The following is a 19596-nucleotide window of genomic DNA, read 5'->3' as shown; positions in this document are numbered from 1 at the left end:
CACATCATTTAAGGCCAATGTTTCCTTATTGATTTGTGTCTGGATGATATATCCACTGACGTAAGTGGAATATTAAAGTCCCCTACCATGTTATCACACTGGGGTCTGTTTCTCCCTTCCAGTCTGTTAATATTTGCCTTGCGTGTTCAGGGGCCGTGGTGCGTGATCCGTATTTACAAACGGAATGTCTCTTACTGGACTGACTCCCTTATCATCACGTAACACCCTCGTCTCTTATCACAGTCTGTTTTAAAGTTGATTTTGTCCAGTATTAAGTCCAGCTACCCCCCTTCTTTTCAGTCACACGCTGGTAATCACGTCGGCACAAGCACATAAATACGGCCAACCCACGAAGCTGAATAAAACATCTAAACTGTCAATCATAAAATAAATTCTATCAGCTATGCAAAAGACTGAATTATCTTTCCATTCTCTCTGGAGGAAATACTACAAAATTAGTATCAATGAAGAGGCTGAGTAAGCACTCGAAAACATGCAGGGAAAAAAAGGTGCGCCAGGACGTTAATAAAAATATGACATTTTCTTGGATCCTGTGACATTTATGGTATATTTAAGAATACACGTCCGCTTCCCTCCTTCTGTAACGGTAATCTGGCGGTGTCTTTCTTGGACGCGCCCCCCCGGGGTCCTAACTGCGCACGGCCCCGAGAGGGGCGGCCCCCACACTGCGGCCAGACCCACCCCGCAAGTCACCCGGACAGCTCATGCGCACAACGGAAGAATCGTACGTATTTCACAGGATTCTCGAGCAGCACCGCCGACCTCCCACGGGGCCGCCTCGGAACGCAGGCGCGGTGGCAGACCCCACCCCCCCCCCTCCTCTTCGCCCCTGCGCGGTGGCGGGGCCGAGCCGGAAACTCGGGCGCGGATTGGCCGGGAGTAAGATGCGTAATACGTTTGAAAGGCCCAATCAGCGCCCGGCCTCTCCGCGCCAGCCAGTAGGCAGTCGGAGGGCCGACAGAAAGGGCGGGAGTCGCTATTTGAACCGGGGCGCGGGCTGCCGTTCTGCTTCCCGCTGGAGTCGGGCGTGGGTCTCGGTGAAACCATGGAGGACCAGCTCCTGGGGGAGGACGCGCTGCTCTGGCAGCTCCGGGACAGCCGCCGCCGCTTCCAGAGGCACATGCAGCGACTGATAGAAAAGGTACGCCCCCCCTCCCAGGCCCACTGGAGTCGGGGAGTCGGGGCGCGAGGCCGATGGAGGAAAACGGGGTTGGGCGCTGGGGTAAGGATGGAGGCGGCCGAGCGCGGGGCCAACAGGGCGGGAAGGGTAGGGGAGACGGGGGTGGGGAGGAGGAAGCGGGGTTGGGGAGATGGGATTGGGGGTTGGGGGGAGGGGGGAGGTGGTTGGGGGGCGAGAGGGAGGGAGCTGGGTTTGGGGGGTCCTCCAGACTTCCAGCCTCGCGCTGGCGCCTCCTTCGCCCGGGTCAGGACCTCCTCGTGGCCCTCGGACCTGAGGGGACGCCCCTGTCTCTTCCGCAGTACAACCAGCCCTTCGAGGATGCCCCGCTGGTGCAGATGTCCACGCTGACCTATGAGACACCCCAGGGTACGGAGTCATTCCCACCTTCTGAATATTTACAGTTAAGAGTGTGAACAGAATAGCGTCTTCCCCGAGTTTGAAATGCTGTCCTTGCTCTCTTATGAAAATGAACTTTGTTCACCTAGTAGGAACTAAAACATTACTAATTCCCTTGAACCTATAAGATACTTAAATTACTAATTTCCGGCGGAATTACTTGTTAAAACAGAATTCTGCGGATGCATAGATGCATGCTGGTTAAAAATGCCCCTGCCTGGCCACTCAGCCTGTCCGCCTAGGCTGGTGCTTTAACAGCGGAGGCTGTGTCTCTTTTTCTTCATCTGTCCAGTGGGTTATTTGATGGGGATGTTGTAAGTCACATAAGCATGCTTGTGGAGCTCTTGGAACAGGGCCTGGCCCTAGTAAACACCCCTATTGACTGTTATTTGACCTATTTGACTTGGAGTATTAACTGTCCTCTTCGAGGTTCTGAGCACTTGGAACTTGACCTGAATGTAGGGAGAAGGAGCCATTCTGTTCAGTGGCTGATGCTGTAAGCTGACTTAAATCTCATGGATTCTCTTTGGTAACTAGGTTAAGAGGTCAGTTCCACCCACTCAGTCTTATTACCAGCTCATTCTGACCTACTAATGAAGGCAAATCTCAGATCCAGTTCTGCTGTGCACTGGACAGGCAGGCACTAAAAGTTTCATAGGATCAGCTTCTGAAGTTAAGTGTTAACTGTCTGCCTTTTTAGGTGAGCCAGCCGCACCTTGTGTAGAAAGTTCATGAAGACAGAAGCTAGGATATTCCAGCTCCAGGTTTCACTTACTCTCTGGTCTCTCTCGGGCGATGACAATCGCTTCTTGGCCCTTTGGCTGAGATCAAGTGTAGTGTCAGGCGATGAAAATCTAACCGGAGGGCAGGACACAGGGCCACGTAGGAATCATTCCTAAGGGTGCCATCAGCAGGCTTCACTCTGGTCTTATGCACTGTCTCCGCAAGGATGGGCAGTGCCGCGAGTATTTTGGCCCCTCCATATACCTAGAGCACCACTAACTCCACCAGTGAAACTCACTCTGACTCCAGTTTGAGGAGAACAGTAATTGAAGCATCGAACAGCTTGAGGGCACTCAGACTTTAGAGCACCAAGGCCTCCTGGAGAGCTCGTTAAAACACAGATTCCTGGGGCCTCTGGCAGCAGTGCTGGGTGCGGATTCAGTAGATCTAAGGAGCTCCTGGCTGATGATAACACAGTTCCGCTGACCTGTTGCTTAGCCTGGGGAGGTATTTTCCGATTAGAGCTAGCAGACCACCTTGTGGCAGGAATTCACAATTTAAGGCAACGCCACAGGGTGTAGAGTGTAGTTAACACTCCCACGCTGATGATGCTGAAGACAGTAGGGGAATAATAGTTGTCCACATGGGTTGACAGCTAACCGTGTGCCCTATGCCTCTGAGAGTCTCATGTTTTTGATTCTCAGCAACACTTTGAGGTAGGTACTGTTCTTAGGATCATTGTTTCCTAGCAGAGATGCAGCAGAGAGAGGTTAGGGAACTAGCCCATGTCACTTAGCCACACCAGCAAAACCTTGACTTGACTCAGCACATTTGCTCAGCATCACTCTGTTCTGGAAAGGCCACATGGCACAGCGGGCAGGAGCACAGAGAGTCACTCCCCTGGGTTCACAGCCTGGCCCCACCACTTGGCTAAGTGGCCTGGGCTTGGTGACTTGACCTACATCTTACCACTGTGTCTCCATCTGTACAATGAACTTGGTGAGTGCCTACCCCCTAGGGAGTTAGGAGTACTCCACGAGTTCCATAGAAGTGAGTTGTAAATACTAAATGTGATATACATGAAAAGTGTTTAGAATAGAGCCTGGGACATTGTAAGCACCATGCAAACGTTTGCTGCGATTATCATCAGTAGCAACCATCTCAACCCAGCGATCCCTTCTTTTTTTTTTTTTTTTAAAGATTTTGTTTATTTATTTGACAGAGAGAGAGAGATCATCAGTAGGCAGGCAGGCAGAGGGAGAGGGAGAAGCAGGCTCCCCGCTGAGCAGGGAGCCCGATGCGGGGCTCGATCCCAGCACCCTGGGATTATGACCTGAGCCGAAGGCAGACGCTTAACCGACTGAGCCACCCAGGCGCCCCACCAACGATCCCTTCTTATTCACTTTGAATTTACCTGGGAGCAAAGGGAGGTTTAGGGAGAGATTAAGTATTCTTGTCCAGGTCCTGCTAGCTAGTAAGTGGCAGGACTCCCATATCTCAGTGCTCACCTGCATGCTTGGGCCGTGCTCTGTACATATAGATTGCCCTCAGAAAGCACTCTGTACGAGGGATAGAGAGATTGCCTTCAAACAGTGCTTCCAGTCTATATGCAATACATAGTTTGCTCTCAATATATCTATTTTAAGGACAATACTTGGCCTATGTGTGTTCCTTGTTCCCGTTTAACTCTGGTTTAATGACAGAATTGGACGAGCTGCTGCCTACATTAATGACAGGTTTTTGTCTAATCTTAATTTAAAAAAAAAAACAAACAAACCTTCAACCTCACAAAGATGAAAAACAACAGAATATCAGGAGTAGGGCTTTCTTTCAGTGTTATATCTCTTTTGCCCGTCACTTTGGTTTTCTTTGACATGGATTGAACAGAAATTCAGCGGTCAGGATTGCTTAAGTGGTAATTTTTATTTTCTTTCTTTTCTGAAGGATTGAGAATTTGGGGCGGAGGACTAGTAAAGGAGAGAAACAAAGGACACATCCAGGTATTTAATGTCAAATGTTATCGTCTACACACGCTGCCGTGCAGGAGTATCGATGTGAATAAAAGTGCGGCTCAGCTGTGACCGCGCTGGGAGCCTCTGGAGGTCACCACGGGGCTCCTGATCTCTGGCTTTCTCGCCCGAACTACCCCATTTTCCTCTAAGGATTTACTGAGAAGCTTCGCTTCTGTTGCTTGTCAGGTACCAGGAGGACCAGTCCCCGTTTCCTCTGCTGGAGGCCGAGGGGCTCTTGACAACAGCCCCACGTTCAGGGCTGGCCGGCAGGAGAAACCTACTCCCGCCCCAGCTTTAGCCACAGCTGCAAGCTTGCTTTGTTGGGTCCTTACAGAAAAGACCCGACCCAGTTCCTCTGAGGAAAGAAACAGGCCTCTTTTCTCTTCTGCAAGGGGAAGAGATTAGGGAGAGGGTGCAGGATCGTGCTTCTTTCTCCCATGGAGCTACCTTCCAAAAGCCAGGTGTGGTTTTCCCTGAATTTATCCACGCACACTGCGGCAGCTTGCCTTCCTGCTGGGACACCCACGGAGCCTTGCTACAGTAATTTTTGCAAGGACGTCCAGTATCCCCTTAATGACTGTTTCTCAGACGAGAAGCCTGTACTCCGGAATGAAAACGTCAGGGTTAGGATTCCCAAGCCGTTAACAGCAATTCTGAAATAAAATTTCTTCCCGATTATTTTCATCACACACATCATGCAGGTAGTTGCAGAAATGTTAGAAATACATGTAACTATTAAATCAACCTGACTTCCATAGTCACTAATGATATTTTAGTATAATTCCTGCTCATAATATACGTTTTTTTATCCTCTTTTTTCCACATAATATACATCGTGAACATTTCTTTTCATCATCCACTGTATAATTCAATTACCTTTTTTTAAAAACTGCTCTCATGGATAGGCATTTAGCTGTTTGCACCTTCCTTTATTATAAATTGGGATCAGCACACTTCTGACGAAGGGCCAGGTGAGAAGTATTTGAGGCTTTGCTGGCCGTGTGGTTCCAGCTACTCTGCTCTGTATTATGAGGGGAAGGCTCCCATATGCCATATGTGAACGGGCATGGCTGCGTTCCTATGGAACTTTATTTATAAGACCCCTGTTAGAAGTACTCCTCGGAGGACCATCCTTGTCTCTTCCCAGCGCCAATGTTATCCCTTATATAATAGCTGTCAGGAAGTGCGATTATCAGGTCAAAGGATTCGCACTCTAAATTATGCGGAATAGTGATGCCCACCGATCAGACCGGTGCTTGAGTGGCCCCGGTAGCCACGTGTTTTCATCTGGACATGTATTTAAGGTTTTTGCTGGAAGTGTAGGAGCACCCCTGCCTGGGGTCTATAGAATTTGAAGCTCCTCTCCTAGGATTAGAAAACTGGGCATCATCTGTGCTGACCACTCAGATGTCTGCAAGCCCCCCCCCCGAAGTTACTGTGTGTGACTGCCCAAATCTGCCTTCTTTCCCCAGACAGCCAGATACTCAGCTGGCCCCCCACTGCACCCCCGAGATGGTGCCTGGAGGCTGTGGGAGGTAGTAAGCCACGGTGGGCTGTGTGTGTGTTGACCTGTCGGTCTGGTCCTAACACAAGGCCTGGGTTCTCTTTGTAGCCCCCAGAGCTTCCGGTCGCTGGGAGGTCAGTGCCCGTGGCTCCGCTTCCCCCTAGTTCTCAAATCAAGTTCGGCCTCACCTCCAGACACGGCAGCCACGAAACAGCTGCAGAGGCCCCTCTAGTCTCTCCTGTCTGTTCTAGGTGGTTCAGTCCCTTCTTACCCGAGGCAAAGGAGGCGACATTCCCCAAGGCAAGATTCAGTTACCACGCTGTGTTCACAGCCAGCCACAAACGCCCCCTGATCTGAGGTGACACCTCAGGATCATCCCTGAAGGGACAGGCCTCACCACGTTCTCACTCCTGTTCTTGCAGGGCGGGGGAGTTCCTAAGATACTTTAGCCAGTCTGGTGTCTTGAATTCTCAGGTTTTGCTAATGAGAACCCATTGGGGGCATTTGTCAGGATTGTTAGCGAGGCCGGTGGTAGAGACCAGGCTGCGGAGAGAAGCACGTGGCCTGCCGGCCGCCCCCCGCAGCATGAGTCCTGGTCAGGACGGCTGACTGCCCCTGAGAGCTGGCTTCACACACACAGGGTCACAGACGAGGTCCCAGGAAGTCCCTCAGGGCCTCTCAGATTTCTGGGTTCTGTGTTGCCGCCACACCCGGGCCACGGTCTGGCCCCTGCATTCCCGCCTTTTCTCCTCGCTTCCCCTGCTCTGTCCCTCACCATCCCAGTGGCTCTGGGAGTAGTAGCCCAGGGCACACCTGGAGGAAGAGAGCCGTTCCTTCTCTGAGGGGGGCCTCTCCAATCGATGAGGAGTCTCGAGTCCCTTTATGCAGGAAAGTACTAGAAGAGAAGCGCGCGAAACCCTGTTCTCTCACATGCTAAAGGAAGGACTATAGGGTTGTTACTTCACAGCGGCTTTGAAGTGTGTTATTACTGAATCGAGCCTGCCTTGATCCACTTCTGTGCTTTTGAGGACTCCCCGGTCGAGACGGTCAGCAGGAGTGGTGGCGGCCCCGCGGAGGCGAGCGCCAGAGGTCCGGCACCTCCCGTGCCCAGCACACGGGTCCTGGCAGTGGGTGAGTGTCCCTGTGCTGGGCGGCGGGGTCGGGAGGGGCACGGGTCCCTGGTACAGCGTCTAAAGTCCAGATCCCTCACTAGGACTTCTTCCAAGGCAGTTTTAGAAACCAGAGTGTCTTAAAGTGCCTGCTACTTCCTCTGTCTTGCTCAGTTACATCCGTGGTACATGACGCCTAAACAGCATTCAAACCTTCTTGAAGAATGGACGTGCACCCTCCCGTTCGTTTCTTAACTTATCGCCCCCCCCTTAAAAAAATTAATCTCAGGAATTTCATGAGACTTCAGATTTGTCCCACAGGGCAGTGTTTGAACTGCTGACTTCTGTGTGACGTCTTCCTGCCTCTGCATCACCTTGTCCTCCTTCCTTGTCCTCAGAGGGGCCTCCTTTCCTTTCCCAGGCCAGTCCTGCTGCCCAAACCCTGACCCAGCCGGCTTTCTGGGGCATCTGTCGATCGCCGCCGTCTTTCTCTCTTTGGTGTCTCTCTCTGCCCTGGGCGCAGCCCGTCGGTGTTGAACACGCTCAGATTTCACCTCAAGCACACAGAGCATAGTAGACCAGTCTCCCCGCCCCGTGCCCCTCTCTAGTCACCTGCCTTGGTTCAACTTCCCTTCACAACCCAACTTGTAGGGGCTGCTCATGCTTACCACCTGCCATGCACTCCACCAGCTCCATTCTGGCTCCCAACTCCATCTGGAAGGCGTAACTCTCAGTGGTCCCAACCACCCCATTGCTGACCCATCGGCATTCTGTGGCTTCTATCCCAGTGCCCTCTTGGTAGCATTTGAAGCTTCTGGAAATCCTGGCATTAGCCGGTGGTCCTGTGGATTTTCTTCTTTCTTTCCCGTCCTGCCAGCCCACCTTCCCTCTCCACCAGATGCCCTTTCTTGAGATTGGTCTGAGCCCCTCATTCTGGACCCCCAGCCCAGACACTGTCAGCTTCTCTTCTTGAATGCTTTGTCTAAACTTGGCACATCTAAACTGAAAAGGTCAACCCAGCAGCATTGCCTTCGGCACATCTGTAGGATGAGCCAGAAACCCAGCCCCTCCCTCCCTCCTACCCAAGACGTCACCCTCCTGTGCCTCTGTCTCCCCCCGTCCCTCGCGCGGCTCTGCCCCCGTGTCCCACTGCACCCCCCACAGTACCAGCCCTGCCCCCTGGCATCTGTGACCGTGCCCATCTGGTCACGCCGCTTCTCTGCTCAAAGCACTGCGGTGACTTCCTGTTGCTCTTAGGATAAAGAGCAGAATCCTGACCTGCCTGCCGTGTTTCACTGCCCCCAGGAAGCCCCCTGACCCCCAGATCAGAACAGACCCCCTCCTTCACCCAGGCTCCATACACCAGCTCCTCTCCGGGTAGCAGTTAACCAGACGGTATGTCTGTAACGTCAGACTTTGTAACTGGTCGAAACCCCCGTCTCCTGCCGGCACTGGTCCTCCCCAGGCTTTGTGCGCTCTGCCCAGCCCTCCGGGCCAGCTGTAAAATGGGTTCAGTCCTTCGGGGGAACACTGGGTGGTCTTGCCCAGTAGAACTAGAAAGACCTAAATGAAGGTGTTTACTCTTTGATCCCAATTTCAACTCCATAAATCCTTAGGTCCATGAGTTTCTGGACCATTTGAAACAATTAGAAATCGTTTATCCCAGAGCTGCACTGTCCAGCCTGGTGGCATTCGTTGCCTGTGGCTATTCAAATGAATTGAAAATTAAATAAAATTTAATCATTGAGTTCCCTGTCCTCATGAGCCACATTCCAAGTTCACCAGCCACACGTGGCCAGTGGCTGATGCACCGGACAGCAGGTAGGGAACTTTACGTCATCACAGAACGGGACAGCACGGGCCAGAACGACTCCGCCCCTAGAATCAGAGGCCACTGAAGGAGCTCGGGGTGATAGAACGCTTCTCCAGGGGCACCTGGGTGGCTCAGTCGGTTGGGCGTCTGCCTTCGTCTCAGGTCATGATCTCAGGGTCCTGGGATCGAGCCCCAGGTCGGGCTCCGCACTCAGCAAGGAGTCTGCTTCTCCCTCTCCCTCTGCCTCTCCCACTGCTCATGCTCTCTCGCTCTCTCTGTATCTCTGTGTCTCAAATGAATAAATAAAATCTTTAAAAAAAAAAAGAAAAAAGAAAGCTGCTTCTCCGGTCATATTCCTGTTCTGATATGGGTGAGTGTCCCTGTGCTGGGCGGCGGGGTCGGGAGGGGCACGGGTCCCTGGTACAGCGTCTAAAGTCCAGATCCCTCACTAGGACTTCTTCCAAGGCTGTTTTAAAAACCAGAGTGGGTTTGTTGCATTACTAGTAATCAGGACAGCGACAGATGGCCATGTCCTTATTAAAGGGAGCACCCTAGAACATACTCTAGTGGTGCAAAAACTATCCTTAAGAGGAAAATGCAAGCTTTCTTTAAAATGCTGATTTAGATTTCCTTTTTTTGCTTTTAGATTCAAAAAGCAATGATGATACATCTTTATATCAGGAAGATGTGATTGCTGGGTCCTTCATGGTAAGACCTGCCTGTTGGAATGCAGGGACCGAGCCGGGGCTCGGGGGTACAAGGGCACATCCTCATTTCCAGTGTCTTTCTTGTCCTCTTTGGAGGCTCGCTCTTTGCTAATACTACCCCTCACGTCTCTGGTCCTCCTTCAGATCCCCCAAGGCCGCGAGGGGCTCCTTCTGTCTAGCATGCGGCAGCCGTCACTGCCCCCGGTTCAAGCTCGGTTTACTGAACTTTCATACCCGTTGGATGATGTTCCGTCTGCACATAGAACAATCACAGTTCATAATGTGCCCAGGCCTTTGACCGAGCACGCGATATTGAAAGTTAGGCTCTAAGCTGGCCTTTGCCCGAAGAGGCAATGTCATAAGGAGGTTGTTTCTGGGAGGTATTTCCAGATCAGCCCTTGGAAGCCCATGTGGTCACGAGGTCATGCCTTCAGGCCGTTGTTCTGTCTGCCCCCCCAGAGTGGCCCTAGTGGTCCCAGAACCACCTATCTCCTCCCCATCCATCAGGATCGGATCTCACCTTCCCTCCACTGGGATGCACGAGAATACACAAAGTACATAGTCTAGAGGAGCATCTTTCCTGGCCCGTGTCAGATGCTGGAATAGCTAGTGTGTGGGTTTTCTCTAAAATTGCTCTTTTCGTGCAGAGTTTGCCCATACACCCGATGTGTGACTTTCTAGTGTTTAACTAGAGTGGGTTGTGACCCTGGGGGAGGAGCGGGGGTACTTTGTGAAGTATTACATAGGGGCGGCTGTGAAGGGGAAGTAGGTGGCCCCAGCAATAAGGAACATTCTGGACAATGTATGTTTGTGTTATGCCCCATCTGCATCCCACTCGGGTGCAGAGTGAAGGTCGAGATGCCCTCTCCCCGGCGCGAGGCAGAAGGCGAATGGAGAGGCGGCTGTTCTCCCTCCTGAGCCAAATGCTGAGCATCTTATAAACGTACTGATCGGGGCTGATTCTCATAGTTGAGTCCTGAACTCACCTGAGAATATTCAGATTGTTTTAAATTATTTTCTGTTCTAGTAATGCTGTCCTAAACCTCCACAGGCTTCTATTTTTTTTGTCTTTTTTTACTTTCTTTTGGATGGTTGCCACTGGATAAATTATCTCAAGTTCGATTTCTGGGTCAGGTGGCTTTTCAGAGGGTCTGGACCGCTCTGCACTAAGAGCAAGGAGCGAAAAGTGACTTTGAGGAACTTCATTTACCGATGTGTAATTAATTAACTTGCCAGTTTGTTCCAGAACCCAAGAGCTCAACCAGACCCACAAGCTCTTACGAATACTGATTCTCTTCTTTATCAGCCCACAGTGCGTTGGAGCCCTTTGAGAAACGAGTTAAGGAGGAAATACTTGACCCAAGTGGATGCACTGCTCCAGGATGAAGGGTGTTCAGAGGTAATGTGCTTCCCGGCATGCATCTGCTGATAACTGAAGGTCCATTAATCAGGTTCTTGTTCACCCTCCGTGGGGCCCAGAAGGAGCCTCCTGAGCAAGTGTATAAACCATTTCATTCCCGGGCTTGCAGACTTCCGTTCTTGAGGAAGCGCTTGGGTCCCTGGGGTCAGCGGCCATCAGGGAAACTCATGGGGTGCACCCTCCGTTGCCCTCTGTTCTGGGGCAGCTCCTAGAAATGTAAGGGGCCCCACGTTGGGGGCAGTGACGGGGAAGCGAGAGCTCCCACCTCCCCGCGGCTCTGGGGTGACCGGGCGTCGGCAGCAAGGGGTCCGCTGCACCTGATCTGAGGTTGTGTGGTGGGGGGTTCGCACTGGGGTCTGGCCTGCCCCGCCGGGCCCTCGCCCAGGGTGGGTGCCCACTGCGCTCCTCCGCAGCCAGTCTCCCAGAGCTTGGCCCGACAAAGAACAAGGACGCCATCTCTAGCTTTCGAAGTTCTGTCAGGATCGCCTCATAAAGAAAGGACATTTTCGTGTCCAGTAAGTAGGAGGTACGGGTGGTGGGTTGAGTCCTTTATCTCGAAGGCAGCAAACTTCACAGGAACATAGACCTTATCTTATTGTGCTGCTGGCCAGTGAGAAGGCCGTGGCTGAGGACCATCGAACAGGTGGATGTACTGGAAACGGCCTTTCCCTTTATCCTAGAGCAGCGGGGGGCGGTCCATGGCGGCGGTGGCCCTCTGGGGGGTCCCTGGGGACCACGTGAAGCAAGCTCCCAGATTTTACTAAGACACCTCTTCCGACCACCGCTGGAGGCTGCGGCCACTGTGATTGTGGTCACACTTGTCACGTCTGCTGCCAAGCTCAGATGCACGGCCTGTGGCTGGGGAGGAGCGGCTCCTCACGCCATCCTGCGGGGCACGGCGCTGGCGGTGGGAGGCATCTCAGGACGCCCCCACATGTTAAAATCATGTGCTTTGATTTCAGTGTACTGATGACGGAGATGGAGAGGACACCCATGTGACACCGACCCCTTCCTGGGCCTCGCCTGCCAGGCCTGCCCATGGTGAGCACGACATAGAAACTTTGCGTGAACCGTGTCCCTTTTGCTTACGTGCATGTTTCATTGACATAAACAGAGACACCAGCACTTCATAGGTAAATCAGTCACATTTAACCAGTGAACTGCCTTTTTTCCCTAAGACTCCGGCATGCTAAGTACTGATTAGCTCTTTATCCCAGCGTACCGTTCTGAAACTTTGAATCTCCAGAAACTCAGGACTCCTACGATAAACACCCTTTGCTTGCATGTAACAATCCACATTTTGTGGCATTTGCTTATCTGCCCACTGCTCCCACACACCCATACCGTGTACATCGACTTGCTTTCACTTATGTGCTGTCCCTAAGTGACCCCCGGTCTCCTAAGAACAGGGAAACCCCGGCACAGGCCAGGGTGTAGCTGTCCCCGCAGGCTAGAAGGCTCCTGGGCTGTCTCCTATCACGACTTTCCGGAATAGTCCCGGCCACCGGTAGTTTTGCAGAACGTCCCTCAATTTGGACTTCTCTGGACTTTCTCAAGGCTAAGTTCATGTTAACCATTTTTGGCAAAAACACTGCATAGGTGACGATGTGTTCTCCGAGGATGGCCCGTCACCCTGTCCCATTGTTGGTGACGCTCGAGCCTGGGCACTTAGCTAAGGGAGGACCCTCCAGGTTTCTCCCTTCCTCAGAGTCATCTGTGGGTGCCCCTCTGAGATTGCCTGGTTCCCCACAGACCCCCCACCCCGCGGTTTTGGCGTCGGGCCCTAATACCTGCTTGAGTCCATGCAGCAAACCCTCCCTCTCCCGGTCCTGCCTTTCCTCCTGGGTACACCTGTTGGCATTCTTCCATAAACAAGCACAGTATCACTTCTTTCCTGAATTTTGTTCCTTTATCCACACATGGTTTTACTTTAAAAAAAACAAAAAACTTTTCTAGAATCAATACAAGTCCCTGAACTTTTTTTTTTTTTTTTTTTTTTAAGATTTTATTTATTTGTGAGAGAGAGAATGAGAGACAGAGAACATGAGAGGGAGGAGGGTCAGAGGGAGAAGCAGACCCCCCGCTGAGCAGGGAGCCCGATGCGGGACTCGATCCCGGGACTCCAGGATCATGACCTGAGCCGAAGGCAGTCGCTTAACCAACTGAGCCACCCAGGCGCCCCACTTTTTTTTTTTTTAATTCACACGTGTTAGAAGCCGCTGGTGCTCAAGCTGTCCCACATGTAGGCTGCAGGAGCCCTTCTCACTGGCTTCCACGTCCTTTGGCCCGTCCCATGTTTTGAGCACTTCGTGCCCTCACCCTGACTCCACGGTTGCCCCCACCCCCAGTGATCGCCAGCACCACAACCCTCCGCTCGTCTGGTTGGTCGTGCGGCGCGAAGCCGTTTCAGAGTCACGGCCCCTGCTACCACTTGCTTGACAACCTGCTAAAGAAGATTCTGGAGTTCCAAGCAGCTCTTTGATCCTCAGATCCCACTGAGGCTACGTGTTTTGAGTATGGTGTTCAAAGTCATTTGGATTCTTTTCCCTTTTTCCGTTACCATCAATTTGATAAGCACTTGAGTTCTTTCTGGATCTGTTTTCACTTTTAGAGTTCTCCCTATCCTTGTTGGTTTAATTGTATTTTTTAAATACATAAAACATTGCACATGATGTGAAAGTCAAATCTGCACGAAGGGGTGTATCCGGGAGTCCTGTGTCTTCCCCACCCCCCAGCCCCACAGGTAAACAGTGTCATTGGTTTCTCCTGAGACTTTGAAAAGGCATCCGACAGGTACACCATCACCTGGGGAGGAAAGACCCCATTGGGGAAATTTGGGTGGAAAGTATTGAAATTTAAGTTTGATAGCTAGAAAGAAATCTCTGAGAAGAATCTATCTCCACATTTTCATGGAATTATTCTCTTGGTTTTTTGTATTGCTTAAAGCCTCGTCACCCTCCACCCTTTAGTTCTGTGGTCTCTGAGATGACAGTCTTGAACAGTGGCACTTTACCTTGTGTGTGTTTTCCTCCAGGAAGCCGTGGCTGTGTGTCTGGAAGGAGTCCTGGCGGCCCAGTCAAGCCAGCTTCACGTCCCAGAGAGTGTGATCCTTCACACCCCTGCTCGGCAGACCTGGCCATCGTGCCTAGAAGTGACAGTCTCTCGTTACCGGGGGCCGGGGGGAACAGCTCCTCAAGCAGCCCAGCCTTCGAGGCCGACATCTGTGACGTGACGATCAGCGACCTGTATGCGGGCATGCTGCACTCGATGAGCCGGCTGCTGAGCACAAAGCCGTCGTGCATCATCTCCACCAAAACATCGTTCATCGCTCACAGCTGGAGCTCCAGAAGGAGGCACAAGTGTAAGAACAGAATGAACAGGACGCATTGCCGAGGAGGCGGGCCCCCTCGAAGGGGTTCCCAGGAGACACTCCCACCCTGTTCTGAGCCACTGAGGGACGGGGAAGTGTTAAGAGATTGTGAGAACTTACTAGATGCTTCTGACCGGAAGGTGGGTTTAAAATTGGAAAAAGCTTTCCCTGAAGTAAACAAACCCGAAATCCGCGAATTAGATCCAAGTTGGAAGGAGCTTAAGGGGTCGCGGAGTTTAATGCCCCGGAGGTGTTCTTCGTTGACGTATGGAGGAGCCAGCGAGGTGCATCATCGTGGTCAGGAAAATAGACTTATGGCACTAAAATGGTTAATTTCTCCTGTAAAAATCATTTCCAGACCCAGAATACTGCCAGGCAAGGGAGGGAATCGTTACAGGGAAATTGAAATCAAATTTGATAAGCTTCATCAGGAATATTGCCCACGTCCCAGGAAGCAGCCCTGCCTGACTTGCCTCCCGGGACCCTCGGCTGTGGCCGTGTACGGGGGCGGTCCCGCGAGCTTCGACTCCCGCGGGCTCAGCGGACCTTTCGGCAGAGCAGAAGCTAGGAGGTTCCATGAGGCTTTCGGAGACCTGGGTGAACGAGCTATTGGAGCAGCGAGATGCCCGCCGAAGAGGGGTGCCCCTCCCTCGCTTTCAGAGACCAGCTCCGTGCAGAGCCCAGGCTGCTCGGAGCAGACACTTGACCTTCTTTTTCAAGCCAACGATCTTGGAACACTTGGAAAGTCCGTATCACCCAGGAAAGCTGCTTCCGTAGCAGGCGGACAGCCTCTGCTCTGTGGAAGGGGTCGTTACAACGAAATAAAGGAAAAATTTGACAAGTTCTATCAACAGTATTGCCGACAGTCACCGCGGCGGATACGGGCCCCTTTCCGTAGTGGAACATCTCCAGAGAGAGCTAGTGTGCAAGTTCAGTGTCCCAAAGGAGGCACCCTGGGAAAATCAAACCCAGACTCTGGCTTCCAGGGTCCCCCGAAGCTGTCAGCAGCACCCCAGTGGAGCGTAGAAAGTCCTCTGGGCTCGACCACACTTGAGGCCCAACCGTCTATGCGCTTTGGGCTCGCTGCCGGGAGGGGCCTCCAGTCCCCTCCGAAGAGACGCCGATTATCAGATTCCCTGCTGTGTGGACAGGGGGCCAACTCCCAGGATCCATCGCGTGTGCTGGGCCGAGCCATCGAGCAGCCAGCTCCCGACAGCCCCCCTGGGAAAAGAAGGTGCGTTCCTGTTGGTTGAATGTGGGTGTTTTACAGTAGGATTCTTCTGTGTCCGTTCTCCAAACTTTCTCCCAAATTCTTTCCCTTCCTCTGAAAGGAGCGTTTATATCCAGAACCTGTGCATGTGTATGATGCATCAGGGTGGGGCCGAAAGTGTTCTTACCGGGAACATTTTACACCTTTCCCACTGCAATGCACTTAGGGGACTTTTCTAAAAAGCCTCACTAGGGTGCTCGGTCTGTCCTTGTCAAACTGTGTCCTTCCCAGCCAATCCTGGTCTCACTCAGAAAACAGCCGTCGTAAAGCAGAACTGATCTGCAAGTAGTGACTTCGCTTTTATTTCTGGATTCCCTAACGGGGCCAGCGGGGGCGGCCGGCTCGGGCCACACGCTGCTGCCCTGCGCACGATCTCTGTGCTCGGCACGGAGGTCCCACCTCGTCCCACGGTCTGGTTTGTGCGGACCACTCAACGTGCATGCGCCATTCTCTTGGGAGGCGAGATGCAAGAAGGTGGGGTGGAGCAAGTCACCGTGGGTTGTTCAGCGTCTTCCCATGAGCGCCAGGCTTTCCAGTGCCCGCCTCGGTGTCCCCAGGCCGGGATTCGGACGATGTGACTCTTCTGAGTGAGCGCACGTTTGGGGTTTTATGCGTCGGTAGCGTGGGCAGGTGAGGCCGCGTGGACAACTTCTCCCTCCTGGCCCCCAGCAGATGGGAGGCCCCCCTCGGCGGCCATTCAGATGGACCCCATCTGCCCTAAACGTCCCGTGTTCTCTTTCCCCCGCTGTGATCCCTCCCGGGGACAGGTGCATTCCTCTCAGAGATGAGCCCCGAGTTGTCACTGTCGCCACCCCTGAGTGACCCCACTGGTCCTTCCCTGCCTTGGCCTGCTTACGCTTCTCAGCGTTCAGACCCCCATGGCTCCCCTCTCGGAGAGTATTTCCGAAAACCTTAGTGTGCTTTGGCTGCAGCTGGGGCTGGGCGCTCATCCTTCCTGCACGAGCACAACGCGTGGTGGCCGGCGCTGGCTCCTCTGGGCCGGAATCGTGGGCTGGTCTTTTTTCCTTCTGCTTCCACATCCTTCGGCTGCTCCCGTTTCCTCGGCCTGCCGTCTAGCTTGTGCCGCACCAAAGCCGCTCCCTCCAGCAGCGCCTCCGACAGCCACGTCCCGTGGCCTTAACCACGCCGTCGCCTTTGTCAGATAAGCAGACCTGCGTTGTGATTGGTCTTTCTGGTCAAGGAACGAAGTCAGGGACCTTAGGTGAGGCCCGACGTGGAGCTGGAGCAAAAAGGGAGGGGTCCGCCTGGCCCAGCCAGACCAGGAGAGTGGCCCGCACCCCAGAAGGCCCCGCCGTGGGCAGGGCCCTCCTGGGTTGGTGGCTCTTTCCCTCACAGCACGAGGCTTTCCCTTTTGTCTGGGCCTGGGGCTCTTTGCCTGCGCCCGTCTCAGACCAGACCACCAGCAGGGTAAGTCGGAGCCACGTGCTGAGTCCTGTGGGGTCGAGGCTTTCAGGGATCACGGCAGGCACTCCAAGGAGACTTGAGAGCAAAGCTCCCATGTGACCTCTCAGGATGACCTTCCTTCTCAGTTGAGAGGGGTTGTTGCCGAAGGCAGCTCCTCAAGTGAGAGCCAGCCCCACTGGCCTACGCCTGCACCTGCTCACGCGGCATTCCTCCTGACCCGTCCTCTGCATTGTCCTGTCCCTCAGGCTCACCTCTGTGGCTTTGCCCACCTCGTCCCCAGATTTCTGGCATGTCAAGCCCTGCTGACCCGACCCCTGGAGCTCAGCGGGGTCACTCCCCCGCCCTCTTCTGCCTCAGCTGCGCCCGACCCACCCCTCCCACCTTAGGAGATCTACCTTCTCAATGCCTGGCATTCTCCTCTCGTTCACCTGCCCAGCGAGGGCGCGTGGAGCAGGGTCGGCCTGCCAAGGTCACAGCCGTGAGCCATGCCTTGTGCCGGGTGGTGGAGCACCTGGAGGAGAATTCAGCCCTCTGTGGGGCCCTCCCGGCTCCCCTGGAATCTGATAAGTCATGGTGGCTGCCCCCTGGGGGGTTTTGTCTCAAAACTGTGATATAAACATACTCAACCATTTTCCACGTTTTTCTTCTTTTTCTACTTAAACTATAAATGTCTTGAGGAAAGGGCCCAAATCTTCATGAGCTGTGACTACAGAAAGAATGTTAATGGCTGACGTCTGAGTCCCTTTCTGGGCGCCAGGCCGAGTAGAACCTTCTCACCCCCTCCCTCCTTAATCCCCACACGAACCCTTGATGAGATAGGTCTCATCCAACAGGCGGGTTCTGGCTCTCATTTTATAAATAAGGGAATGTAGCTGAAGCCTCGTGGCTCCGGAGTCCACCCAGGCATGGGAGGCCAGGCCAGGAGCCAAAGCCTGGGGGCGTAACCACCAGGCGGCGGTTACCCTCGGGTGGGCTTTTACATCCTTGACACTGTTTATGAAGCATGGCGGCGTGTTCTCTAGCGGCACAGAAATGCTTACGTATATGCCGTGGGACAAATACGAAACAGTTAAGCTTTCAGTGGCTCGGGAATCCTAGTGGGATTTTACTGAAATCATTTTCCTTGTCTTTTTTTTTTTCTAAAGGAAAGAACACATCTTTCAAGATGGAAGAGAAAAGTGACTTTGTACTTAGAAAAATTGAATGCTGAAGATGTATAACCAAGTTATTTTTAAGAGTTTGTCCCTCTTCCCCCTTACTGTGTGTGTGTGTTTAATCCTCAAGAATATGTGAGAACTGGCTTCGCTTATCTGCCCTTCAAAGCAAATTTCAGTGAAACTGGTCCCATTGAAATGACTCTGAGTTCTTGGTATAGAAATTATTTGAATAAAGTTGCTCAATTAAAATTTTTCATGTGATCTTTTATAGGTCTATTTTCCCCATGTGTTCTTTTTAAAATCTAGACACGTCCTCAGAAAGCTCTCCATTCCCAGTCGTTAGAGAACCGTGTTTGCTCTAAAACCCGTGTAAGCCCCAGATATGATGGTTTAAGGTTTGAATTCAGAAGCAGGGACTTGGTCTCTTCCATATTAGCAGTAGAAAATTGAAACGTTAACTCACCCCTGAAAAGTAATTCCTAACATCTTAATGTTTTTGGCTAAAAACGTGCTGTATTCAGACAGTCGTGGGATGGTCCCAAACCTTGCAGCCACACGGCGTCCCTGACGAAGCACTTGCTCACACCCCCACCGCCCCCCCCACACCTCCCGCCTCCTACCCAGCAGGCTTATGCTACTGTTCTCTGGCCCAGCCAGGCCTCACTGCTGGGATATCAGGGGTTTGGGTGTCATCTAGTGGAAGAAGGCAAGGTAGAAGAGCTCAGGCATGGGTCTTGGGTAATCTATAGGATCTGCCAATAAAGGACGCCATAGACTAGGTGGGATGGTCTGTATTTTTAACATGCAGAGTTTAGTACTGCACGTATTCTGCAACTTGGCTTCACCACGAGGTGTTTGCGCTGGACCGGAGCTAATGGGTGTGGGTGTCTTGTTTTTCAAGAGTCTAGGGAGCTGGTCTCCACGGTCCTGCTGGGGTGTCTGCTTCTAAGGACGTGTGCAGCCACGATCCTTGAGTGCCTACGTGGGCTCACCTGTGGCACACATCTGGAGGTGAGCTGGTCATGGATAGGTGTGTCTTCAACTTCTCTAGTTATTGCCGAACCGCTTTCCCAAACGGCTATTCCAGTTAGCGCTCTGTCCAGTGATAGAAGAGATCCCCTTTCCCACATTACTGCCACCAGTGGGCGCCACTCCGGGGGGGCGCGGGGGTGGGGGGGAGGTGTGAAACGTATTGCGGTTTGTGTTTCTGGGGTACTGGCCTTTCAAGTGTCCTCTCAGGACTCTCTCTTTCATTGGCCTTGTTTCTTACCGATCTGGGTATATCCTGGATGCCAATTCAATTATACAAACCAATCTAGTTTTGTATAAATTGCAAGTAACTTCTTCCATCTGTGACGTGTCCTTTAACTTTATGGCATCTTATTGTATAGAAGTTACATTTTAACCGAGTCAGATAGCTTAACCCTTTTATTTTTTCTGGCATCTGCTGTTAACTTTTTAGAGAAAACCTAGTCTTGGGATTAAAAAT

The 19596-nt window shown here is 52.5% G+C and overlaps 1 protein-coding gene across 1 annotated transcript; it reads left to right on the top strand.

Annotated features, from left to right (window-relative positions):
* The first annotated feature begins 1047 nt into the window (after positions 1-1047).
* HJURP (Holliday junction recognition protein) lies at positions 1048-18356 on the top strand. Its single transcript, XM_036109599.2, has 9 exons — positions 1048-1162; positions 1501-1567; positions 4265-4320; positions 6865-6967; positions 9405-9466; positions 10772-10864; positions 11848-11926; positions 13920-15489; positions 18096-18356. The coding sequence occupies exons 1-9, from the start codon at positions 1067-1069 to the stop codon at positions 18130-18132; spliced, it is 2163 nt and encodes a 720-aa protein (XP_035965492.2). The 5' UTR covers positions 1048-1066; the 3' UTR covers positions 18133-18356.
* The last annotated feature ends 1240 nt before the right edge of the window (positions 18357-19596 follow it).

Source organism: Halichoerus grypus, chromosome 4 (genome assembly GCF_964656455.1).
Source record: "Halichoerus grypus chromosome 4, mHalGry1.hap1.1, whole genome shotgun sequence".
NCBI lineage: Eukaryota > Metazoa > Chordata > Mammalia > Carnivora > Phocidae > Halichoerus > Halichoerus grypus.
The sequence above is the reverse complement of the archived record's forward strand: the minus strand, read 5'-3'. Positions and strand labels throughout refer to the sequence as shown.

Bases quoted from the DNA above. Each gene is read 5' to 3' on its own strand.
- HJURP (XM_036109599.2), top strand. From the start codon at position 1,067: ATGGAGGACCAGCTCCTGGGGGAGGACGCGCTGCTCTGGCAGCTCCGG. The intron at 4,321-6,864 runs GTATTTAATGTC...TGTGCTTTTGAG, and splicing joins GAAACAAAGGACACATCCAG to GACTCCCCGGTCGAGACGGT. The intron at 15,490-18,095 runs GTGCGTTCCTGT...TTTTTTCTAAAG, and splicing joins AGCCCCCCTGGGAAAAGAAG to GAAAGAACACATCTTTCAAG.